This window comes from Taudactylus pleione, unplaced genomic scaffold (assembly GCF_031769625.1).
Source record: "Taudactylus pleione unplaced genomic scaffold, aTauple2 ptg000556l, whole genome shotgun sequence".
In the NCBI taxonomy this organism is placed as follows: Eukaryota; Metazoa; Chordata; class Amphibia; order Anura; family Myobatrachidae; genus Taudactylus; species Taudactylus pleione.
Window position 1 is genome coordinate 24861833 of NW_028284958.1, and position 27609 is coordinate 24889441.

The 27609-nt window shown below is 46.4% G+C and overlaps 1 protein-coding gene across 2 annotated transcripts; it reads right to left on the reverse strand.

The window, feature by feature from the left end:
* Positions 1-18: 18 nt before the first annotated feature.
* On the reverse strand, positions 19-27609 carry ANP32A (acidic nuclear phosphoprotein 32 family member A). 2 transcript variants are annotated; one of them, XM_088452785.1, is made up of 7 exons: positions 27435-27609; positions 13504-13653; positions 10670-10792; positions 10272-10470; positions 6685-6776; positions 5316-5361; positions 19-2459 (listed from the first exon to the last, which is right to left on the reverse strand). In XM_088452785.1, exons 1-7 carry the CDS (start codon positions 27486-27488, stop codon positions 2404-2406), a joined length of 720 nt encoding a protein of 239 aa, XP_088308911.1. In that variant the 5' UTR covers positions 27489-27609; the 3' UTR covers positions 19-2403. The 2 variants fall into 2 exon arrangements, with proteins under 2 accessions (XP_088308911.1, XP_088308910.1); XM_088452784.1 differs by having other exon boundaries at positions 19-2462.

The window sequence follows — 27609 nt, forward strand, 5'->3', positions numbered from 1 at the left end:
CGGCTAAGTTACACAAACTCTGGAAAAACAAAAGTTTATTGAAAATTAACAGTGACAAACAGACATACATTGTGGTTTTTGGGTTTCCTGGGAAAAAGGGAAGCCCCTATGGCCTGCTATGGATATATATAGTACAAATGGGACAGTCACTCCTAAACGAAATCAGATTAGTACTAAACACTCAGACTGCTCAGTTACATGGACAGAACCTCACTAGTTTGGGACACATTGAACTCAGTGCTAGAATAGAGTCATCGACTTGCAGCATCACATGGAAAGTGTCTGAGGAATGACATTCCCAACCTTAGACAAAATGGTTTCCCCATTTGAAGGTTATGCATTAACCACTTAGTTATTTTCCTACAATAATTTTCAAAATAATCAATTATATAAACCAATTCCTTTATTATAAAATAAATGCATTATCCAGGAATACCAAATGTTGAAAGTGCTTTCTTCCTGACCATTACCTCTGGTTCACTACCACTGGTCTTTCATACTACTAGCTGTGGCACAATCTCCTTCACTAATTTCTGATGCAGCTCAGCCCATAAAGAGATGGGAGAGTAATGCTGTTACACTCTGTACAGCTAGTGATGCTAGTACTCTGCAGTAACTTTACACAGTATGTGGTTTTACACAGAGGACAGGCCACATCCTGGGCCTGATTCGGAGTTGTACGCTTTTAGCATCGCTGCTGCGTCCTTGTGCTCAACAGCAATGCTAAAATATGCCGATAACGCAGAAAGTGTCGTGTGTAAGTAGGCGCCTCCTGACAGTTTTTGTGATCCACTGATTCATCCAATGATGCAGCCATCGGATCACTTGTGTGAACATCGACCATCTGAGTTACCCTCAGGTTACTCAGGATGGCTGGTGTGTTCACGCAGCCGGGACCAGTCGAGCGTTGTTAAAAGATGCACTGGCCTCGGTACGCTCAGATATTGGGATCATTGGCCTCGGTATGCCCAGACCGATATGTCTCCATTTTTTGGGACGCTGGTTGTTGTCGCCGCCTGCAAATGGCCACAGCATGTTAATAATGCCGAAGGTTAGGGGGAACTGCGAGCGACCTGACACACACCAATCGGCACATGTGCTGTACAGATCCTGTGCATGCGCTGATCGGCCACCATCAAAGTTCTACGCAAACCTTCAGGTTTGCATACAACTCTGAATTAGGTCCCGTCTGCATTCACGCCATAAGCAGAATGCTTCCTGTCCCAATGAATTAGCTGTGTACAAATCTAATAACAGTACCTGTCCCTGCTGCAATTAGGTTGATGGCCACTTTAGAAGAACATTAATCCAATATCTACATTTTATTGATTTATTACAACCTAGACTGAGTGATAGTGAGTTTAAGCAAAACCCTCATGCAACCTTACTGTCATGGAATTAGAACTAGTCATGGAAACGTCAGCTATTTAAAATAGTTCTCCCTGATCTATCTGTATTAGTGAAGATCTGCAATCCCTGTGATTTCAACATAAAATGAAGAAATGTGTTTACATATCAGAAAGTATAATAATGCAGATCACTGTGAAATATTAGCATACATAATAATTGTTTTACAATCTCAACCATCATTCGATTAAATAAAGCTGGCTGGGTGCGCTCTAAGCTCACATGATAAGTGCACCTGCTTCCCTGTATGATATATACATTCTATAACTCTACCAGATATTATTAAATGGAACTCTCAATAACAGACACTGCCATCTGTACATGGTTATCCTAAGAATGTATCACAATAGCTACATAAGAGTAATAAATCTTTGCGCAAACGAAAAAAAAAATAAAAATCCAAAATATGACTTATTAGCTTCCAGAAGTGCTTATTCCTCCCAAATGGTTTATATTATTCATATATTAACTCTTTATGGAGTAAGATGCTGGTGCTTAGCTAGCAGAGATAGATAAGGTGGTATGAACATATTAGCAACATAAATACATCTCTTATACCAATGTGTCTGCATTTTTCATCTGAATACTTAATCCATTTGCTGCTATTGAAAACTAGCAATGAATTGCAGCAACTGGATTATTGCTTAATATATGTTTAAGACTTTCTTTACTGGGTGTAACGAGTCACTGAAGTCAAACTACAACCAAAAACACAAAGAGATTATGACTTGGATTGTATGTACTAAACACAAAATAAAGATTTGAGAATAATTATAAAAGCCTGCAAGAGCAGCAGCAGGAATATTACGCATGACTCCTGTGTGGGATCTGTCCAGTGCACGCCAACCTTACAATCAGGAAATAAAAGAGCAGGGTAGTTGAAGGTAAAAACAGTCAAATTACAACAAAGTTTTCAAAAAGGGTATTGGGGTTTAGTTCTCTCCTCTAAGTCACGAGGCTCCTTCCTCGTGTACCTTGTCCTTCTGACACTGTGGCTCAATCATCCTCTTCACCTTCATCCTCAAGGTCCCGTTTTCTTTTCTGTCCTTTTTCTGCTTTAAGGTGGAAAACAAAACATTAGTGGTTTAAGCAGACCATTTGTTGGAAAAAGGCGACCAGTTGTAGGGTCTAGAGTGGGTTATCACATTACTTGCATGATGGAGAATATGATAATGCAGCCTGCACGGAATTCAATTTAAAAGTAGAGTTTTCCTGCATTTTAATCTCTACTCATTCCATTCTGCCTTTCAGGGTGCAACTTATTGTCACTATTCAATCCTTATCTATACGCCCATTATGATTGGTAGCTTCTGACATCCAAAATGTCTACCTGCTGCTTTACTTGAGCAATTTAGGCAATATATATCATGTCAGTGGCCCCAATTAGGGGAGATTTTGCTTACTAAAAAGCCCCTCGCACACACACTGGACTCGTGTGGTCCAGGTTTTAGGCCTCCGCAGTCCCCTACAGATAAAAGTGGTGTTACTGTCCGGTAGCGGGGCTACAGTTGTGACATAAGTGCCACAAGCTGTTTTCTCCAGCTGCACTCATTCACCAGTGACTGCAATACACCTGTGTTATATGGTATCTGATCTGCCTACTGCTAATATGTCTGGAGCAGATACAGCACCAGAACTGCACAGCCTGGGATCAGAGCACTGCAGAGCATCCGTAGGATGGAATTTATAGAGCTTGTCGCCACTGTGCTGTCCCTTGGGGCTCCGGCAAGCTGCCCCCCCCCCCCCCCCCCCGGCAACCTAAAATCCTCCCCCTAGTGCCCAACTCTAACCCCTGACCCAAATACAGTCGGGATGTTGGCGGTCAGGATGCTGAAGCCGGGATTTTGACTGGTGTCATTCTGAGCGCCAGCAACCCGACCACCGGAATATAAACTACATTCCATGGGGAGACACTTGATCAGTATCATCCTGCAGCAGGGCGCCGGCACCTGAGGGGGCAGCACTGAGACTGTCAGTACAGTAATAAGGATGTCTTTTAAAGAGACATCCTTACATTACTTAATACTGGCAGGGGCCACGGTTTACATAAGCCGCAGTCACTGTCCCTTCACTTACCAGCTGCTGTCTGGCTGCGGCTGCAGACATGTCACAGTCTGACATGTCAGATGCAGTGCAGCAGTAGAGCCAGACACCCGTCTCCATCCCTCTATGCATGGTGGCTGCTCTCTCCCACGGGACCAGCCACCAATGTGCCGATGTGTATATGTCCCTTCTGCCGCCCTCCAGAGGCTCTGCCCTTTCTTACATAGAACCCGCCCCGTCCTACTCCTCCTGTGACCCCTGAAGCTCTGTGTGTACCATGACTGCGAGCATGAGGAGACTACAGAACCTCCTTCAAGCTGAGGTAAGTACCTGTGGGTGTTTTTGTTTTTAGTGTTAACAGGGGGTTGTGGTGCACAGTAATTTATCACAGTATATATTATCTTGTGTTGTATTAATAGAACCTGTGGAAGTGGTTATGTAGTAAAATGATGTGGGGTAGGGGCGTAGTACCATTATGGAAGTGTGTGCTAATGTTATATTTCGATATATTGAGGTTGTTTGAGGGTGGTGTAACATTAAGTAATGTGTGTGTATGTGTGTGTGTGTGTGTGTGTGGGGGGGGGATGAGGTGGCTTTAGTAATGTTGTGTTGGTGCTCATCTAGGGGATGTATTAATGTTCACCATGTAGTTACAAATGATGCACACACACACATTATGTATTAATAGCATACCTTGAGGAGTTTAACACTAATGTGATAGCTATTTCCATGTTCTTATGGCGAGTGACATATATATATATATAAAACACCCATTGACTGGCACTCAGAGTAAACACAAAGTTTAGTGAAACATATACAACCAGATCGGCACCACTCACAGGCCTTGTATGCTCCAATAAATTCACGCTATCAGCGGTAATTACATTTCTTTGTTATTGTTTTAATTGATAGTGATCAATTACACAGAACGATTCATCTCCTAGGCAACCCCAGCTGCCTGTGATTGTGCGGACACTGGGGGCGAACACACATAGGAGCCAGGACAGGGAGAAAAGCTAAAAAGTTGCCTAAGGCGCCTAGAAACCTTGCACCCTGGAGGGCTTCGAAAGGCGAGAGCACTGGAGTATACTCTGCGCATGGGCAAATATTCCTATTGGTCGGCTGTAACTGTCTGAACTTGTGTGAGAAGTGCTCAGTCTCACTCTATACACCCACATGTACCTTGGCTGACTGCACTTCTGCCCCACAATCCATGCTGCTCTCACGGACATAACTGTGCAGTGTGCTGTATATAGGATCTGCTATTATGTAACCAATGTACTGTGGGGTATGTGAGCTAAAATATTGTAATAGGTTGTATCTTGTGGCTGAACTATTGTACTCCTGTCCTGTCACTTGATGGCTCAACTCTAGCCCATCCATTACGCTGGGTACACACTATACGATGCGTGTACCTAGCGTCGGCATAACGTAATGGAATATGCAGGTCATACACACTCCACGATCCTGTATACAACCGCGTGATATAGCGCTCCATGCTACATGTAGCAGCATGGCATTGTCCAGCACAGCAGGTGGGACGATGGAATTAACAACAGTAGAGAGTACATACTGTATGATTTGCACGATATATCGTTCCGATCCCTGTCGGAACGATATATTGTATGATATATCTTATAGCATGTACTTGGCTTTAGAGCAAGAGGGGGCTTTAGAGTGGTCTACCACTATATTGATAGCAACATTCCTTGCCCTGGTCATGCCCAGTTAGGTGGCATAGAGTGGAACCACCCCCCCTTCCGATCTCCCCCCCCTATAGAAATCCTGCATTTGCCTCTACATGTAGGTGCAGCAAAACCATAATAACACTGCAGAGTGCTGCTGGTAACTCGTGTACTGCTTACCATCTTTAGCATCCTCCTCCCCTTCTCTGGAGTCTTCCTCATCCTCCTTTAATACAAAAAGTACATCAATATTTCATTGCTCTGCTTCACCAATAAAAACTAAGCCCTGGGAGTCCCACAATGAGAACAATCACTTACCAGGCTGTATATGCTGTACAGACTACAGGCTTGATGCAGAGTTGAATGCAAATATATACTGTATATAATATATGATCTCCTTTGTGTGCTTTGAATGCGTATATTCGGGCGTATGCAGCGTTGTATGCTTGGTAATCCGCATCAGCATCACTGGCACCAGCCTACAGGAGTTGCACATGATGCGCCTGGGTACAGGCATATTTACCTCTCTGACCAATCCTGCACACCCCGCAGCTGCCCAGTTACAAGTCTTCAGTCGCAAGAGATGCGCTTGAAGGGACCTTATCAAGCTATCGACTGTAATCGCACTTGTATTTAACTAAATGCACCTTGGTATATATTTCTACGGCCCGATATCCCCGTATGCATAGACTTAGATTAATATACGTGCTCAATATCAGTGCACACTTGCAACAGTCCTATACTAGGTGTAAAATACCTGTCTAAAAACAGGCCTGATTAACTATGCCTCTTACCAACCAATTACTCTGTTCTACTCTTTACCACAATCTGTGACATGTAGTGTAAAACTGTGTATGTCCGTAGTTGCGTATGCTTGGCCTGTGAGTGTGTACAGGATGAAAAGACCTGAGGTACGTCTGCAAGACGCTTGTATTTAACTCTAAGTCAGTCCTGAACTGCATACAACTCTCCATCGCCCATACTTGCTCTCAGGTAAAATTTCAACTCTGCATCAGGACCAAAGTATACTACAATAAGTTGGTAGTAAATAAATGCAGTACTTACAATAAGATGCAATACATTCACTGTACTCTCATACTATTCATCCTTGTGTCAGTGCATATTACCGATGTTGGTATGAAAAAATATAAAGGTAAACTGAATTCATGACGTTCTATTGCCCACTTAAGTGAAACAGCCCTGTTTTTATATCAAATTAACTTATATCTACAGATCATATGAGTAAATCCTATAACATTTCTCATGTCCTAAAGAGATATACAGTGCAATAAAATATAATGTGCTCTGAATAATCTCTGTGTAAATAATATATGAAGTGACTGACTGAGTTTTGGTTCTTAAAGACAAATAAGTAAATGTAAGAATGGGGTTCCTATAAACAGGGCTGAAATGTGCGCGTAATAAATAGAACATAATAAAGTCTCCGCAGGCTGAATGTAAGAGAGCTTAGCTACCTTCCATGAATAACCAAACTCACAGCACCTGAGCATACAATGGATTGAAAGAACAAAAGGTTCAGGAAGCGCACCTCTTCCTCACCGCTCACATCCTCTTCTTCCTCTTCCTCGTCATCTTCCTCGCCCTCCTCTCCCGGTGGCACGTCGTCATCATAGTCTTCCTCTGTGTGAGGGGGGGCAGCCTCAGTCACCAACAGACTGGAGAGGTGTGTAATATTGTCTCCAGTCTGTGAGCCACAGACAGAGGGAGTAACAAAACATCAGCTAACACAGAGTCTTTGTAGAGTACCCATAATGTGAAGACACCAATGTACAATACGTTGTTACACGAATGGGTAAGCCAGTGAGCAGTAATGAAGGTATATAATGTAAAGGGATTAAATGTGTGGAAGACAGTGCTTGCATCTGATCTCATGTAGACTACAGATGGTAGATGAACTACAGTATCTCCATTTTATTCGAAGCCAAAACCAAACATGACGTTTTCTACTCTGCTAGCGATCCAGAGTTTTACTTTGCGCTGCTCACTTACTCTAAGGCCAGAAATGACCTTTCCTCAGTACTACATTTCAAAAATGTATAATTTTACCAAATTGTGACTTACACAGGACTACAGTGGTATTATTAATAATAATTATATGGGAGATCCAATTCATTTATAACACACGTACAACAAAATGAACTTATGGCTATAATGTGTTAAACAAGTTTGCAATGGAAAGGGTGATAGTTTCCATGGTAACCAGCACATGCAATAATTGGGAATATTTATATACTGGAGTACAGAATGGGTTGTCAAGATGGGCTAAAAAGGCTTCATTACGCCTCCACGTCTTACCATTTTGTCTACATTTTCCTTTCATTATACCACCTCTTTCCTATAACATTTATCCGTCTTTCGTCATCCATGTCCAACTAATTCATCCTTCTTCCTGTCACCACTACCCCCGAATACCTCTCCCTGATTTTATTATACTCACATGCTTGCAAGAGATAATACAGCAAAATGACAGCCAAAATGTATATACTGCACTCACAGAAGCGACATAGATGTAGAACTGTAACGAGATGTTGTGTCTTCAGCATTGATTAGCATGGGTTCTGATCACAGGACATGACAGATTTGCAAGGTGTGGCTCGCCCAGTTGTCAGATACAAAGCCAGGACACTGATTTTGAGTTAGGGAAATATATGGGCCTTACAATCTGAACTTCTGAAAATGTGTTGTTTTTTGGCAAGGCCATGTAGAGAAATGCTTCTCCTCTAAGCTATCCTACAGACAATGGACAAAAGTTTACAATTTCTTTAGGTTTATCGTTTAAATACTATGGGCCGTATTCGATTAACATCGAAAACTGATTTTTTTTTCGCCATTGTGAAAACGTCTGTTTTTCGCCGAAAAAACGGCTACATTTTTGCTAAAAAACAGGTGAAAACGGCAACAGGTGAAAAAAAACTGGAGAAACGTTTTCTCCATCCCAGACCAGGGGAAAAAAAAAAATACAAAATCCCTATTTTTGCCTAAAAATGTGGGGATTTCTTTCAGAACCCTTAGGAAACCCCCCTAATGATAAATTACCTGAATTTTTTTTCTTACGTTGCGTATTTTGGCGAAAAACAACTACGCAAATTTTGGGTGAAAATATAAAAAAAAACGTTGAAAAAAGATAGAAAGCAATTTTTTTCCCCAAGAAATCTACTGTTCCACGTAAATTGGGGGTCTGTTAAAATGGGTGCAAGTATATTTTCGTGTCGTAAAAACTACATTTTAAAAACCATTAATAAATCGCCTGCTGTGACCGTGTGCAATGTTTAAAACACTTGACGCATCCATACTGCTTCGCGAAAAATCAATACGTTAAAATTATTTTCAACTATTTTTTTTTTTTCGCCCAAAATTTACGCAGTCGTTTTTTTGCCAAAGTATGTAACTTACGAGAAAAATCCAAAAGGGTTCTGAAAGAAATCCCCACATTTTTAGCCAAAAATAGGGATTTTGCATTTTTTTTCTCCTGGTCTGCGATGGAGAAAACTTTCTCTAGGTTTTTTTGCCTGTTGCCATTTTTGTTGGCGAAAATCAGACGTTTTCGCCAATGGCGAAAAAAACGTCCGTTTTCGCAGCTAATTGAATATGGCCCCTATGAGTTCTCAACGTGTTACAATTTGAACAACTTGTTGTGCTTTTAGTTGAACTGAACTTTATATTTGTATGCTAAAATCTAATGTTCTAAATAAAGACACCAAACGCCAATAGTTCCTTGCGCCATATAGGTGACAGTATACCGCTTGTAAGGCATAATGCTCTGACATAATGTTTTTAATACAAAGTAAAAACAAAAAGTGTCACTTTAACTAAAGGCATCCCTGATGTCCTCTCAATGTCAGGAAAGCTATGCAATATAAAACTAAAAGCAAGCACTAAATTGGAGACAATTTGGAAAGTGTACATTAATGAGGGGAGTAGCAATAGTGTGTCTAGCTTACACTCAGTGGCGTAACTAAGGTGGAGGGGGGTGTTGAGCAGGGCACATGCCCTGGGTGCCGTCGGCGCAGAGGGGTGCCACCAGCCGCGGTCCAGGACAGTGGTTTCAAGTCACTGTAGTGTGGAACGCGCACTACACAGTAACAAACACAACGCCGCCAGCACCGTGTAGTACACTGGTACTACCCGTCAGCGATGTGTTTGTTTTAGCAGCCAATGAAAGTCAGGCAGACTCTCATTGGCTGCTGCACCCACGGCCGGAGCGGGGCTGGAGCTTACTCACGACATCTCTCCCATAGTGCCAAGCGGGAGGACGGAGGAGCAGATGGCGGGGGGCGCAGGAGCAGGTAAGTTGTGTTTTTTTGTGTGTTGTTCTATATATGTAAGGAGCACTGCATAGGGGGGACCTCTACATGGGGCACTGCATAGGGGGGACCACTACATGGGGCACTGCATAGGGGGGACCACTACTGGGGGCACTGTATATGGGGCACTACTGGGGGAACTGTATATGGGGGACCACTACTGGGGCACTGTATAAGGGCCACTCCAAAGGGGGGACCACTATTGTGGGCCCTGCAAAGGGGGGACCACTATTGGGGGCACTGCATGGGGGGACCACTACTGGGGGCACCGCATAGGGGGGACCACTACTGGGGGCATTGTAAAAGGGGCACTGCATAGGGGGGACCGCTACTGGGGGCACTGCATAGGGAGGAACACTACTGGGAGCACTACTGGGGGGCACTGTATAAGGGTGTACTACTGGGGGCACTGCTACTGGGGACATTGCATAATGGGCACTACTACAGTGGGCATTACAAGAGGGGCACTACTACTGGGGGCATTAAGGTACATATGGGATGGAAAGGAATGTTCCCAGAGAGACAAGAAACGGTGGTGTGTCATGTTAACATGCCAGCATTTTTCAGTGACCATGCCCCTTATGGCTTCCAAATACCCTAGTGACAACACTGAATACACTCTATAGGAAGCTATCTATCTGCAGTGTTTCTTCATGCAGCCAGGAGTAAGTATTTGAAAGCTGGAAAAAGACTGAACCTTGACCATCATTGCATCACTCCCTGATGTCACTGGGTTTAAACCACTGGTGTGGAAAGCTATAGAAAGACATTAAAATAAATAGCTGGAAAAGGCCATAGCTCCAGTACCCACCATCCTCCTCGTCCTCTTCATCATCCAAGCCTTCCACGTAGGCTTCTGCATCAGAGTCAGGAGCTTCTTTATCGTCGTGGTCATATCCATCCAGATAAGTGAGCTGGGGGAGGAGCTTGAAGACATTCTCCCGATACTCATTGAGGTTGGTGACCTCACAGTTAAACAGGTCTAAGCTCTTTAAGCATCCTAATTTTTTCTGAAGACAAGATAAATAATGGTTAAAAGTTAGGGAAATTAAATGACCAGCTTGTAGAACAGGACTGATATATAAGAATCTGGGTTGCAACATTCACAAGCATTTCAATTAAACTGAATGCCCCAATAGCCAAGTGCGTATTTCCCCTGTGATCCATCCAAATGGCCCCTATTATACCCTGATGAACCCGACGCCTCACCAGAGGTTCTATTGTGCTCAGGTCTTTAATTCTGTTCCCACTTAGGTTGAGGTGTGTGAGATTCGGACATTTCTCTGCCAGTACTTCCAGTCCACCCGAGATGTTGTTGTCGCTCAACTCCAACTAAAAGCAAAGAAAATATTGTACAGTTCCTTGCACAGAGCCAAACAGGGTTTTCCTCAATATCAAGAGTAACTCCTGTCCTTTCCACATAAACACCATTGGAGCTAAGGCAGAGAGATGAGACAGTTATGCCCAGAAAACTAGCTGCATGCCTATGTGGATTTGCGTGGCATTTACATCTGCGCCTGGAAAGTAGGAATGGTGAAGTGAAGGCATGTTCTTACGCAGGCCAAGTACAGTATTGTTGTGTTCACGCAAGTGCGAAAATATTCAGCTTAGAACACATACACATATATATGCCTGTGACAGCCGCATTATTCAGCGGTGGTCAAGGGCAGGTACAAATACATAATGATGATAACACTTGTCAATGTATGAGTGGTTGAATCTAATATATTAGAGAATGGTTTTGAACATTATTGAAACCTAATAGCAAACATAGGCCCTCATTCAGAGCCGGACGCTCTGAGCAGAGCGCTCGCTCTGAATGAGGGCCGTCCTCCATAAAAATGTCACCACCCACAGCTCATACGAGCGTGCAGGATGATGGTCGCGATGGTCTTGACCATCGCGACCATCGCCAGTGCGACCAGAAGCCTGTGGTCGGGGTTTTCGACCACAAGCCCTGGAGTGATTTTGGCTCTATCAGAGCCAAAATCACTCCCACCGACATCACTAGTGATGTCAGTGGGGCCGGCTTCAGACGGTAGGCGTTCCCTTGGGAACGCCTCCGTATGGGAGGCACGCCCCCGGCATGCCCACCAAAGGGGGCGTGCTGTCAATCACCATCGACAGCACGCCCCCTTTGATCAGACACAACGAGCGAAGGAAAGTCCTTCGCTCGTCGCGCCTGTCGCATGCGCACGACGGAGCTCCCTCCGTCGTGCGCATGCGCAGTGCACACCATCGACCCACTTGCGAGCGGACAGCCGCTTGCGAGTGGGTCTGAATCAGGCCCATAGTTTACAAGCAAATTAAATGGTTAAAAACATGGGTCTAAGTGTATGTGACATATGCCCGACGTTAACCTGGTGAATATGCTACTGATGCCGACATGCATGTACCTTGCGATAGTTGTGACTTTCCATATGTACGCAATTGGGGCTTCCTTAGGCAATGTATTTTACCCCCTAAGGAGCTGATTCTGAGTTGGGAGTACAGCAAAAAAAGAGCAAGTAGCTGGGTACCTTGGTAAAACCATGCGGCACTGCTGGTGGATACTTAATGGGATAATAAAGGGAAGGGATATCACCACACAGGTCAAGAACTACCTAGGTAAGTACCATTGTAACATAAGGGTGATATATCCAATGATTGCCAAATGTAACAACTTAGCTATATCGTGGGATTGTGGTGGTGCTACTCAGAGTAAATAGATTGAGAAAGAAAAAAGGAGGTCTGAAAGACCACAAAAGATGAACGGAGCACTCGTATAGCAAATATTACTTGACATAAAGATAAAACATAACTTTTATTAACAACTACAAAGTGCTAAAATAGACTTACAAAAGACACTGCACGAGGGTGTGAGTATGTGCTAACAAGTGAAAGTCGGCAGGACAGTTGAAAAAACTCCTCAGTAAAAAAAATATATATTTTATTTGTATATGTGTCTTATTATCGTACTAATGTTTTGTCATATTTTGCCGTTTAAGAGACTGAGTTGTTTTTAACTGTCCCCGTTACTTTCACTTGATAGCACATACTCACACCCCCATACAGTCTCTTTGTAAGTCTATTTTAACACTCTGTAGTTGATAATAAGTTACTGTATGTTTTATCCTTATGTCAATAATATTTGCTATACGAGTGCTCCGTTCATAGAGTTCTTTTGTGCTCCTTCAGACCCTTTTTTTCTCTGCACTGCAGGTGGGGCGTGTGCAAACTCAGGGCCTCATTCAGCCGTGTACGCCAATGCACTGCTGAACGCAGATTCCCAAAGACCGGAATCTGCACAGGCGCATGACCCGTTCTGTGCATGTGCAGAATGGGTCTGCGAGCCCGCATGGAGACTGGCAGCAATTGACAGTCTGCTGTCGTTTGTGGGCGGGGAGGGGGTGGCGATGCACTAAGTTACCCGAAACTGAGGCGTGTCGCCACTGTTGCGGGAAGCGGGGGGGGGGGGGGTGGAAAGAATGGAAAGAAGTCAGGATTTTAACTGTGGCGGCCAGCTGCGTGACCCCATGGGTCACCTTAGCCGGCCGATGTCCTGCAGAGTATCCGACACTGCATTGGACAACGCAGCTCGGATAAGTAATGCAGCAGGAGGCGTGATTCCTCCTGCTGCATTGCCATAAGCTGAATCAGGCCCTTAGATCTAAATTGCACTGCAAAAATAAAATTGTCCAGCATTTCTGGGCTACATGCAAAAGCAGCCAGTATTTACTCTGCATGCAAAAAATAAATGTTTTTGGACCGCTCGAAATGGTTTGTTCCAGATACAAAATTACTTGCAATAATACACAGAGATTTATCGTGCACCACTTTTTTCACCACAATTTTTCTTTTTTTTTTCTCAGTATTTTGGGAAATTTACAATATAGGTATATGTAAAGTTTATATAACTTTAGCAAGTTTAATATTGCACTATGCTGTATTTTTTATTTATATGGGGAAGATTATGCCCCTTAAAAATGATGTGCTTTTTACTTACTAACACAAGTAAGGAAAACAACATTGACAAGATTGCCATATTATAGTAATCCCTTTACCTTTTTCAGTTTGTTTAACTTTGGTAAATTTGCGACAGAGGTGAGGCAGACGTTAATTGTGCTCAGAAATTCCAGTTCTTCAAATTCATCTGTCAACCCTTCTATTTTTCCTTCCTTTGACAGACAGTTATCCAAGACCAGCTCTTTAACCTGAGAACAAATAAAATACAGTTGTATCATGTGGAAATCCATAGATAGCACACAGCGAGACTGGATTCCATATCAGAGGGACAGTTTGCCAATAACATTACAAGGAAACGTCCCGCCTACACCCCGGTTTCTTAAAAGTGGCGCAATATTGATGTGTTCTGTAAGAACATATGTACAGGTTTCTCCTCACATTTTCACCACTGCAGAGAAATTGATTAGGCAGGTGGACCAACAACCATGCTGTGGAGTAGGGATGGCCAGATTCTAAAGGCCAAAAATCTTTTGCAATCTACTAAGTAGGGACATTTTCAGCGCATAGGTGCACGCCCTGAAAAGGAGGCGTGGCCTTGCGACAAGGGGCGTGGAGGCCGACAAAATTGATACAGCTGAAAGGTATGCTTTTTAGGGCTCTAAGCCAATGAAACGTAAACTAACAAAATATATCAGATTAGTACTGCAATCAGTAAACCAATGTCCACAGTATCATACAGATGCTGCTGGTAGAAACCGACAGTAAACTGGTTTTTAGTAATTGCTGCAAGCAAAAAGGTGTTCTTCACACATGTGGTATTGCACTGAGCAGGGAACCGATAGCTCTCTCATCCCACTCTAAGTCCACACAGTATCCCGCCTTTTGATTATCCAGATAGTGCTCCCGGCAGCCCTACACTGTGTAGCTCAGAGGCGCTGTGTCTCAGCGTGGCTGTAGTTATAGATGCAGAGAGGTCTAGCAGCATGCACGCAGTGGGCAGACTGTATCCCGAATGCAGCATGGAGTCGCCGTTGGTGGTGGTGGATAGGATCACGGCTGTTGAAACCACAATGGCCATATGGAGGTCAGCCTCAGTCAATAAGAATCAGTCTGATTCTTATTGGCTACTGCTGTCACACGTGACAGCCGACAGGGAAAACCACGGCTTCAGCTATCCACAGTTTCAGCACAGCAAGCCAATAAGAATCAGCCTGATTCTTACTGACTGCTGTTGGATGTCACCATGATCTATCGCTCAAGTGTTTGCAATCAATGCTTTGGCCATTCCTGCTGTTCAGAGTACTGACTTGTCCCTTGACAAGAATCCACCTTTAATATATTCCCGGAATAATTAACACAGTTTGTGCATGAAATAAATTATTCCAAAAAGCATTTATAATTGGAATTTTGGAGGAAGGGCTGTGCCAAGTGAGTGATGAACTGAAGGCATCACATTATATTAACAGACTTATTTATTTTCCCCTCCAGGAGATCCTTGAGAGGAGATGCAGGTGGCCAGTGCAGGGTGTGACGATACATTATCATGCCCCCCTGTCCTGCCCATTTCACTAGAACGATGGTGAGCCGCGGGATGGTAAACAGCTCTTCCTACAAAGTCCATAGGGTTCCACAGGATACCTTGGAGTATAGTCGGATGACGTCAGACATCGGGCACCACCGAGTTAAAGTTTTCAGCCTCCCAGGATGCACTGGTGTCCCCCTCCTATACCCCGCCCCCGAGCCAAGGCAAACCAGTTATGTAACAAGCCATAGGCCGGAGGAGGAGGAGAAGAAAGAGAGAGAAGAAAGTCTGGAACACACAAGAATCACAATCTCACCAGAAGGAGACAGAAAAACCGGTGACCAGATCAAAGCCCATCTACAGTACAGGTGCGACAGGGCGGGAGTCCTGTGGAACTCTATGGACTTCGTAGAAATAGAGATAACAAGGGTAAGTTCTTACCATATCTCATAATTTCTACTTCAGGGTCCATATGGTATCCACAGGATACCTTGGGGATGTCCCAAAGCAGTATCCTTTAAGGGTGGGGACGCTCCTGTGCTGGAAGGAGAATGTCCCTTCTGCTCCACGGGAGGTTTCTATCCTCCCTGAGCTCGTCTTAGGACACCTGCGTTACGGTTTGACAGTGCCGTCTGGGCCCCGCTGGAGCTATCAGCAGGAGCGTTCCGCCTTCTTGCTTGAATCTGCTAATCACTCGAGGAAGAAGGGAGAACGGAGGGAAGAGGTATGCAAACTGGAAGGTCCACGGACTGACAGAGCGTCTACCAGAAGTGCCTCTGTGTCTCTTGTTCTTGACCTGTACACAGGTAGCTTGTTGTTGTGTCTGGAGGCCATGAGGTCTATCTCTGGAAGGCCCCACTTGTTCACCAGGAGTTGAAACACCTCCTGGTGAAGAGACCATTCTCCTGGATGCACGTCTCCTGGTATGAACACTGCTAGAATGCTAGACATCTCCGTCAGGGCCGCCTGACTGCGGGTCCCTCCTTGGCGGTTTATGTAAGCCACTGTGGTGGCGTTGTCTGACTGCACCTGCACGGGTTTTCCATGCAGGACATGTCTTGCTTGCTGGAGAACTTTGAATACTGCCTGAAGTTCCAAGATGTTTATCGGAAGTGCAGATTTTGCTGGCGTCCACCTTCCCTGGAAGAAGTGCGGACCCGTCACTGCTCCCCAGCCTCGGAGACTGGCATCCGTTGTCAGAAGGACCAACTGCTCCCCAGCCTCGGAGACTGGCATCCGTTGTCAGAAGGACCAAGTCCGCAAACCAAAAGGGGCGCCCCTTGTTCAGGTGAGCAGCCACCAGGCCAGAGACAGACGTACCTCCGGGGAAAGCACCATTGTCTGTGTCTTTATCCGATGGGGCAACCCATTACATCTGGAGAGGATCAACTTCTGCAGAAGTCTGGAGTGAAACTGGGCGTACTCCACCATGTCGAACATCGACACCATGGATAGTAACCTCATCGCCGAGTGAATAGACACCCGGCAACTCTGCAGGCAACTGTGTACTTTTTCCTATAATGCAGAGATCATTTCCTCCGTCACAAAGATCCTCTGTTGGTGAGAGTCCAACAGGGCTCCGAGATGAAGCATCCTCTGTGATGGACCAGGGAGGACTTCTTCCAGTTTACCAGCCAGCTGTGAGTCTACAACACAGAGACTGTCAGTTGCAGATGGCACTGAAGGATCTCTGGAGACCCTGCCAACAACAGGAGGTTGTCCAGATCGGGCAACAAGCGGACCCCCTGCATCCGCAAGTGGGCTGCCATAACTGCCATGACTTTGGTAAACACTCGAGGCGCCGTGGCCAGACCAAAGGGCAGCTCCTGAAACTGGAAGTGTTGGTCGACCACTGCAAACCTGAGGAAAAGTTGGTGTGCTGAAACAATGGGGATATGCAGGTAAGCGTCCTGAATATTTAGCGACACCATAAAATCCCCAGGCTCCATCGCTAAAACGATGGAACACAGGGTATCCATCCGGAACTGAGAAACCCTCAAGAATTTGTTGAGGGATTTGAGGCTGAGGATGGGTCGGTAAGACCCATTAGGTTTCTGTACCATGAAAAGATTGGAGTAATACCCCGATCCCCTCTGGGAAAACGGAACCAGCACTATAACTCCAGCCTGGAGCAGAGAGTGTAACACCTTCCGGAATTCCAGTGCCTTGTCTTGATCCAACTGACGGCCCATGGTGCAAAATCGGCTGGGAGGCCTCCGTCGGAAGGAGAGGGCGTACCCCCGAGAGACCACTTCTCTTACCCAAGTGTCCGTGGTGGTGAGACACCAGCACTGGGAGAACTGAAGAAGCCGGCCTCCCACTTTGGGGTCCCCCAAAGAAAGGCCCGTCCCGTCAGGCGGAAGGCTTATCGTCCGACTTGGGAGCAGGTCGTCTTGTACTCCAAGCCTGCTTCTTAGGCTTGGCAGATTTCTTGGCCCCTGACTGTCTCAGAAAGGACTGTACTGTGGACTTACCCTGAGACCTATAGGGCCGAAAGGACAAAGAACCCGACCCTGATGGAACTGTAGCTGATGGCAGACACGCAGACTTAGCTGCTGCCAGAGTGGCCACAATTTTGTCCAGATCAGGGCCAAACAGGACCTGTCCATTAAAAGGCAAGCATTCCAAACCCTTTTTGGAATCCGCGTCCGCTTTCCAAGAGAGGGGATTCTGGAAGTGAGGAGACCTATATCCAAGGCTGCCTCATTAATGTACGTGGCTGAGTCTCTGAGATTACCCACTAACTCCATCTGCTCAGGTGAAGAGTCAGTGACCAGAGACGCCTCCGAGCTATCAGCCCAACGCTCCATGGCTCTAGCCACCCAGCATACAGCCATAGCCGATCTGGACACCCCCCAGCAAGGGAATAAATGGATTTCAGGCATATTTCAACCTTGCAATCCATAGCATCCTTTAAGGAGGACATGGAGAGCATGGGCAATGTAGCACTCCTCACTAGGCGTGTTACATGAGAATCCACTTGCGGAGGAGTTTCCCACTTGCAAAAATAATTATCCGCAAAGGGATATGCAAAAGCCAAACATTTGTGAGGCTTGTACTGTTTACCCGGATTTTTCCACGCCTCCTCTAAATGATCCACTAACTGACCAGATAGAGGAAATACATGGCATCTCCCTTAATATCCTTAAAGAAGGCGTATTTGGATTTAGCCATGGGGGGGATCGTCATCCTCAATAACCATGGCCGCACGGACTGCCCATATAAGGCCAGGTATATAGACTTTAGACTTAGACTCCGCCTCCTTAGTACAGAAGGGCTCCTGGTCTGAAAGTCAAAAATCTCACGGTCATCAGACGACATATCATCCTCATAATACTGAGCCGTCTGAGACACTAAAGGCCGCTTAGTAGGCCGCAATGACGACTCCCCCTGTAAAACGTCCGTCAAGTGTTGCACCGTATTGGACAATGAATTCACCCACGCAGGCTCCTGCGAGACCTGGGGGGGCGAAAGTGGGAGACACTGGGGTACCATCAACTGCCTGGGGAACCCCTGCATGGGTGACGACACTACCGACTGCTCTGATAAACCCATCTGGGGGAACGCAGGGGGTGTCGCTAGCTGGCCCACAAGGGTTGTTAGTGCCTTAGCAAAACAAGCCCAGGGAGGTTCCTGCACAGGCGCAGTGACAGAAATCGGGCGTGATATAAGATAACACGCCCTACATAACCCCTCAGTGTTTCCATCACCCTCCGCTAATGGTACATTACATGTGGTACACTTTAGCTGAAGAGGAAAATCACGTTCACTCTCAGACATGATGAGTGTAACGGAGTGTATGCGACTCCCCTCACAGATAAATGCTTTTACAGTGAGGCAATGACCACCCTGCAACACCGCACCGCAAGGGCTTTAGCAGAGGAAGAACGGGGATAGTAAAATGGCTGACAGGCAGCAGCGGTAGCAGTAAGTCACGTTCAATGCAGAAATAAATCCCTGCACTACCAGCACTATGATCAACTACACAGACACAGAGCCTGGTAGGAAACAGTGCTGCATACTCTGACCTTACTCTGTAGGACAGGTATGCGGGGGGGACCCGGACCGCGATGTCACCTGTAATCAGAGTCCAGCAGCGTTTGCACACTCTCTAGAAAATGGGCGCCGAGGAGCAGAGAGGAGGCGGGCCCGGGAGTGGAGCGCCAGACTGCTATGGAGAGGCACTGTGCAGCGGAGGAGGCACCGGCTGTGAGACAGGGAAGGCGTGCTCCCCTGGCATGCAATTAACCCCTGGGACGCCAGAGCTTTGCCACTCAGCCGCGGCCCGCTGTCCCTGGTGGTATAGTGGAAGCGCAGGTTAATACTTGGCTCCACGTGCAGCCAGTCCCCAGGGAGCCCCCTGCCTGGGGACTTAGGACTGTGTATCGGCGGGTACCTTCTGCGGGACCTTGCCGCTTACCTGCCCCCTTGAATGTGGCCACCGTCCGGGTAATCCAGGGTCATCGCTAGCTGTGACCCACAGACACCCACCAGCATCCCCGGATCAGTATCAGCATTCTGGTCCGGCTGGGTGGAGGAGCGACAGCATAGACGTCAGTACTGACTGTCTATGCTGTGCAGCTCATCCTGTGCAGCCACAGCTGCCTTAAAGAACTTCAGGGGCCATTACAGCCCCCCCCCGTTAAATGGTGATCCGACTCTGAGCCGCGCACCTACGAAACTGGTTTGCCTTGGCTCGGGGTATAGGAGGGGGACCCCAGTGCATCCTGGGAGGCTGAAAACTTTAACTCTGTGGGCCCAATGTCTGACGTCATCCGCCTATACTCCAAGGTATCCTGTGGATACCCTATGGACCCTGGAGTAGAGATGAGTAATAAATATGCACCCATCTTCTTTCTATTATAATTTTATACAGCAATTCAATTTTGTGCATAGGCAACAGGCTCACTTCAGTTGCTGACAGAGAACAAATGCTATCATCTGTAGTTTACATCTCAGAATATTATATGTCTCATCATAAATAATGCCAATAAGCTGTGTTCAGCCTCCACCAACAGCATGATGGGCAGCATTGTGACCAAATATACACACAGCAACGCCAACCGCTGTGGCCGCTTCTACCTCATTCTCCTGTCACAGCACCAATCTGTATCAAATCACTGATGTTGTTTGACAAGTGGAAGCCACAATAGAAAACTGCTGAAGCTTCACTACAATGGATAGAAGCCTTGCAATATAATTGACAGTAAACTAGTAGGTCATTGTCATCCCTGCTAATGAGGCCGCCATTGAGAAAGGCAAAACAAATATCGAAATAAAGGCGGAAGGAGGAAAGCACAGGGCTGTGTAGGGTGGATGATGAAATATATAGTGTGGTAGAGTGAATATGTGCACTATGGTAGTACATACTGGGCATAGCAGACAGATGCATGCAGATGAATAGGGATGAGACTGGTCACACGGTTCTGTATAATGCCCTTTTCGGTCCATGTGGTGGGCATGAGGCTGTTATACTGGGCAAAGAGCTGAATCTGTCTGCTATGCACAGCATTACATTGGGAAGTAGTTAGGAAGCCGGCGGACTTCCCGACTGTGAAATCCCGGCATGGGACTAATGATAGGCGTCTACATACCGACGCCTATCATCAGCCTCACGCCAAAATCCCGACGCCCGGCATACCGATCGTAGGTAAGCCGGGCGTCGGGAGCGCTTAGCCTGGGGGGGGTGGTTGGGATTAGGGACTCCCGGGGGGACTTAGGGTTAGGTTTAGGCCAGAGGAAGTTAGGGTCAGGCACCACCGGGGGGAGGTTAAGTTTATTAACCCCCTTCCCCCCCCGGGAGGGTTAGGTTTAGGCACCCCTGGGAGGAGGTTAGGGTTAGGTACCCTTAAGGGAGGGTTAGGGAAGGGGGAGATGGGTAGGGATAGCCTACTTACATCCCCTGTATTGATGAATACCAGTGGTATCCGATTAAGCTGCAATATAAAACAAAAGGTATTGCCGGTTGCAGTAGTTCATAATAAAAAGAGCCATACAGCAAGTATTTATTTTTTGGTATCCAGTCAGAATGTCAACAATTTCTGAATGTTGACAATCAGAATGTCGACATGGACTTTAGGTCGACAATGTCGATAGTTTAATGTGTTGACATACTGTTTTTTGCTTTATATTATATTAAACCTGCGGTAAGTGGAGCCTGCGGGCTTACCACATGCTGCGATTGAATAGCTCCGGGCACTGCTAAAAGCATGCGGGAAGTCCTGTGGCTAGGTATACACCATTTCACTGTACTGTAAATAAAGTGACTGAAGCTGCCCCTGCACTCTATGACGTTGGTCCCAAAAAATGTACCCTCCAGTCTAAAAAATTGCAAAGTCTGGCATTCCAGAAACACTCACACTACAATTACAGAGACTGATGATCAGGGAGTTTATTATGCGGATGAGTGTCTGACAAGATACAGTACTTACATGAATGGTCTTGTTTGGTACTAATCACAGACCATAACCAATTCTAATTTACACAGGTCCCCAGAGTAGACCTCTTAATCTATACCTGGATATCATGAATTCATGACATGTGTTAGACATTACCGTGACCCAGAGCAAGACTAAATGAACACTGCACCAGGTCATGTTGATAAGGTAAAGCTCAGTGGTCATAGCTTGCCTCTGAAAATAAACTGCATCCTAAACTATTCCACTACACCCTCTATAGAAATAGTACTCTGAAGTCAGATACTGTCTTGGGATTTCCTGCTGGGATGTACAAAATGTACTTAATAGAATGACTAAACGGAATGAGCATTGAAAATAGAGGAAATCTGAAGACCTATACAAAACACAAGGAACAATCACCTTAAAATTGTAATTGGTGGAATGCTGAGTGCAGAAATACACAAGGAGGTATGTAAATAAGTCGATTATTAGCATATTGGACATAAGTTTGGAAAGTACCGTAATCATTATTTTAATGAAAAAAAAAAAAAATGTGTTATATGTAATTAGGAATGAAAGTGACATGTCATGCAGGAAACAAAGAATATGATATAGGCTATTAAAGCTGGGTACACACTGACAGATATATTGGCCGATCAACTGATCGGCCAATACATCTGGTGCCCGTCGGCCAGTGTGTACCAGCGATCGTTCACAGACATATCGCGTCTGCTGTGCTGCACAGCCGATGGCAGATATATCTGCAGATGTATCGGCAAGTGTGTACGGGCGGTCTGCCAACGACCCATACACTTGAAGCAGAGGCAGCGGGGAGGAGAGAAAAATTGTGAAATAAAATGGACATGTCAAGTAGAGAACAAAATGATGTATATAATAGGAAACACTACATGGCAAACATTGAGAATGCAAACTAAGGGGCCTATTTATCATTAAATATTTGTGGGAATATCTGCAAATATTTAGTCTCCCCCACTTGGATTATTGAAGGACCTCAGCAGATATCTCCAATATCTGCTGCGGTCCCACCATTTCAGACAGGTTTCTATGGGGGATGGGATGCTGTCAGACCTACCAAGCTCTGGAATGCGAAGCATTCTGGAGTTTGGTCCCCGTAGCCTAAGCCATCTGAAGATGGCGTTGTTCTGCTGTAGCCTATGGGTACACTACATAAAATCTCCCGGGAGATGGTCCGGAGGAACCCCCCTCGCCAATGGCCACAGTGTAGCGCAGGAGTCTGGCACAGAAGTGGAGAGACGGTCTCTTCACTCTGAGCACATCGCAGAGACGGGCTCCTAAGGATGCTATTTCATACATTCCTGCGCTATCATTGCATCCTGTAATATCACACCGTGATCGCATTGCAAATGCGACTATTGATAAATGGACCCCCTAACACAATGATTCCAGGGAAAGACAAAATGCTGCAATGAGGCAATCTTGGTACCCACCTTCCTGCTTGTATGAGGTTGCCATGCACGCACCTGCATGGCAAATCCCAGGGCGTTTGTACCATGACAGAGGGATGCCAGAAAAGAGACGACCCCGGGGCAGTGAGCTTCTTTAAGTCCCACACATCATGCTATTAATACTGTACACATTCATCCAGCTTATTGCATGACACTGCCTTTCATCACTTGTTAATGTCACATTTTCATTATGTTAATAATAATAATGTTTCCTGCAAGCCGTCTTATTTCATACCATTTCTAACAACAGAATATGTAAAGCCTATTTATAGGCACGATAGGTCCTTATGTTCTGCTTCATAGATCACGTCACATGTCCAGCCACTTCCACGCATTTGTCTGTTATCCCTAATATGCAGCAATTTAATTAACTGTGCATTAATGTAATTATATACTATGTTCATCATAATAAAGCAGTGATCTGCTTAGTTACATGAAATCCTTGTGTATTTCTTTTTTTTTTTTCCATATTCCACCTTCTTACATACAGTGATTTGCCTGTGATCCTACAGTACTTCCTAGCATCCTTTACTCCACACGTCTGTTCTTCTTTTATCCATTTCATTTCCCATATTGATGACACTGCTCTACAATAGAAAAAAAACAACCCACTCTCATTCTAGGTACATAACATTAACTGTATAGTGAAGGTATGTGATGAGACAAAGTATAGTTACCGTACATGGGGGCCTATTCATCAACACTAAAATAACGTTTTTAAGGACATTTTCCTTAAATAACGTTATTTTGGTATTCATGTAGCCACTTAGCACAGGAGATATCACAAATATCTCCTTGCTAAGTTCCCTTGCGTTAATTTCCACACTCCCCATACATTAGTACATTAGTATGGGGACGTGGAAATTGTGGTATTCATCAAATTCCGAAAATTATAAATTTTCTGAATTTGATGCAGTTACTATTCGCCACTGTGAGGTGGCGAATAGCAGGTGAAACTTACCTGTATCCGCGTGTGCAGGTCCCCCGACGAGTCCCTCCGGCGCTCTGCTCCGTCCTCAGGCTCCGGAGGCTGGTCGGACATGTGTGCTCCCCAGCAGAGCACAAGAAAGTTTAGACAAAAAAAAAAACTTAACGCATCTGTAGGCAGTGCTGCCCATGCGCTGGTTTTACAGATGTAACAGCGCATGCGCAGCACTGTTTCCAGATGCGATAAGGTAGTGTAGGCAGGGAAAAGTATCTATTTCCCGAAAATCTGTCATTGCAAAAATGACAGCTTTTCGGAATAGATACTTATGGAGAGGTGGAATGATGAATTCCACCTATAATTAGCTAGAACTCCATGAGAGTTCTAAAGCTAATTATCTCCAGAGAATTTTTAGGTTTAATGAATAGGCCCCATGGGGGCATATGTATCAAAGCTTGATGTGAGATAAAATTGTGAGATATATATCACCAACCAATCAGCTTCTAACTTACATTTTGCAGGCTGTGTTTAAGAAATTATAGTTTGGAGCTGATTGGTTGGTGATATATATTTCACATCAAGCTTTGATACATATGCCTCATGGAAACATTGAATAAGATGGTATCTTCAGGTAAGTTAAGGAATGTATGAATAACAAATCCATATATCACATACAGTATAACTGCAGAAGAACTGCTACAGATCTGCCTATATTGTGTATATAATTAAACATATATTCCAAACATTATCAAGAATGTTTTACTGAAGGGGATTTATACGCAACGTGCCAAAATCAGTTATTTTTATAAATAGCAGTCCAGGTTTTAAGGATACCCATGTTTGAGAATAGGTGATGTAATTAGTACCAATTTGATTTAACCATCTGTGTTTAAGCGTGGATATCTTTAAAACATGGACTGTTAGTTGGTCTTGAGGACAGAGGGCCCGATTCAGCATTGCACGAATTTGAATATGCAGAACGGGTCCTGCCTGACCGCACGCAGACCCTTCTATGCCTGCCTGAATGACAGGAAGGGGCATTTAAGGGGCGGTCAGCGTTTCCGGAAACGGGGGCGTGTCGGCCTTGTTTTCCCGGAGTGGTAAGGCCAGGGACTGCATCTACGGACACTGGGCTTGATTCAGAGCCGCTCGCAAAAAGCGAGCACTCGTTCTGAAACAGGGCGGCCGCTTTTTTTTTTTTTTTTTAAATCGGCCTCCTGGTCGCTCGCATACCTGTGGGTGACCACCCACAGCTTTTGCGAGCGGCCAGGTGATGGTTGCGATGGTCGCGACCATCGGGCTTGCGATGAGACCCTTGTGGTAGGGTTTCGTTCCCGCAAGCCCCAGTGAGCTTCTGGCTCTAACAGAACCGGAAGCTCACCACTGACATCACTCGTGATGTCTGCGGGGCTGCCCCCAAACGGCAGGCGTTCCTTCGGGAACGCCTCCGTTTGGCCAGCCACCCCCCCCCCCCCGACCCGCCTACCAAACGGGGCGAATTGTCAATCAACATCGACAGCCGTCCCTTTGGGATGCGAGCGCCGGAGCAAGTGATTTCTCGCTCGCGTGCGCACTGCCCGGCCATCGACCCGCTTGCGAGTGGGTCTGAATCAGGCCCACAGTTTCCTGGCCTTGCAAGCCAACCAGCCTGAGTAAGCCTCAGCGTATTCAGCTGGCTGGTGGCACAACATGGTCAACCATCGCAACCTCGGTCTGTGCTGGGATCGCAAATACAGCAGGGGGTGTCATACACCTCCTGCTGCATTTGCATATGAGCAAAGATGGAATTGCAAAGCTGCCTGCGTGCAGTTTTGCAATTCTGTCTAAAGCTGAATCACCCCGAGAGTTTCTGAAGCATTGGTCTAGATCACAGGTTCTCAAACTCGTTCTTCAGGACCCCAAACAGTGCATGTTTTCCAGGTCTCCTCACAGAATCACAAGTGAAATAATTAACTCCACCTGTGGAACTTTTAAAATGTGTGAGTAATTAATACACCTGTGCTCCTGCTGGGTAACATGGAAAATGTGACCTGTGTGGGGCCCAGAGGTCCGAGTTTGAGAACCCTCTGATCTAGATCAGTGCTTCTGGTTTCCGGTCCTCGGGATACACTAACAAAGCATGCACGTTTTCCATATAACCGTGCTGGAGCCCAGATGCATTCATTACTGACACATTTTAAAAGCACCACATTGGTTGGCTAATTATTTCACTTGCGATTCTGTGAGCTCTGGAAAACATGTTAATATTTCCGGACTGACTTGACTTGAGAAGCACTGATCCACTCAGCCGTGCGCACATCCCTGGCCCTGCCAATCATTTATAGACAGGTGGTAATCGGTAAACAGTCCTCCGTCCAGCAGGGGCGCTCGGACGCCGGGGTGGGTGAGATAACTGCGAGGTGTGTCATTATTAGCAGTACTGGCTGTTATTGCTCCTTTGATTACATAGCTGTGTAGTAGCATATAGTGTGCAGAGGGGCAGTCAGCTGACGCAGTAGTAGTACTAGTGCTGCTGCCCTCACACAGTAGCATTCCCGTGTCCTTCCTAAGGACACTTTTTCAGAAACAAAATGGCCCCAGCGAGCGGTCACGTGACAAGAGATCCGCCATTATGTCACCCAAACAAGGTGGCTGCGCAATATACATGCGGGCGAGATGAGGGAGGGTAGCCCCGCTGCCGCCATAGTACTAATACACAAGATGGCGCCTGGGCCCTCGCCGTAACGGGCCACTGGGACATGGCGGCACCCTCACCGCTCCCCTGTTACTACCTGTAAACCCCGCCCGTATGGGCTCCTGCCGTGCACGTAGCAGCGGCGGCGGCGGCGGCAGCGCCCAGCGAATGTAATGGATGAGGGCGCCGGGCTCAGACTGTTCTTCACGCTGTGTGAGCGGAGATGCGCGACAGACGGGAGATCACTACGCCGCCGCCTCAGCTGTACTGCGGAAGCGCAGTGGTGCAGACTCCGCCGCGATAATCGGGCGGAGGTGTTAGTGCAGCAGGACACACAGCGTGTGCAGGGCGGCATCAGGGACAGCACGGCGTGTGAGGGGAGAGTGGCACGGTGGACGGGGGTATGGGAGAGTGGCACGGCGGATGGCGGGGGGGTAGAGTGGTATGGGAGAGTGGCACGGCGGGGGGGTAGAGTGGTATGTGGGTATGGGAGAGTGGCACGGCGGATGGCGGGGGGGTAGAGTGGTATGGGAGAGTGGCATGGCGGGGGGGGGTAGAGTGCTATGGGAGAGTGGCACGGCGGGGGGGGTATGGGAGAGTGGCATGGCGGAGGGGCAGCGCTGCACATACACGAGGGGCTGGGGAGAGATAATAATCCGGAGGAGCGGTGACAGCACTGAGCACATACACATGAGGATGTGACTATACAGGACGGCACAGTGATGGGGGCGCAGAGCTGTCAGTGCAGATCGGCGGGGGGGAGTCGGGCACGACCAGATCGGTGGCTGTGTGCGAGCAGATCTGGGATCGGCAGCCGGGCAGTGACGGGAGGGCGGCGCAGCTCCTAGAGCCGAGGTTACAAAGTTACAAGGAAGATTCCCGGCCGCCAACAACACCCGCTTAGGCTGACTGTCTATCCCCGGTGTCTTCCTGAGCTAGTTCCCCGGTACATCAGACTTCTCTCTCCCGTACAAGCCGGCTGGGCAGCCGCTACCAGTCACCCCAAGGACAGCAGTTTCTTACGTCAGCCGGTGTCCTGTTCCGGAGCTCCAGGTGGATCCTCTTCTTCATTTCCATCTTGCGGGCGCTCCTACGCTTTAACAATCTCACCCGAATTCGGGCACTGCGCTTGGCGGGTCTTGCGCTGCACCGCGGTGTACACTAACCTGCTGGTTCAAGGGGGCGGGAACGTTTCTTG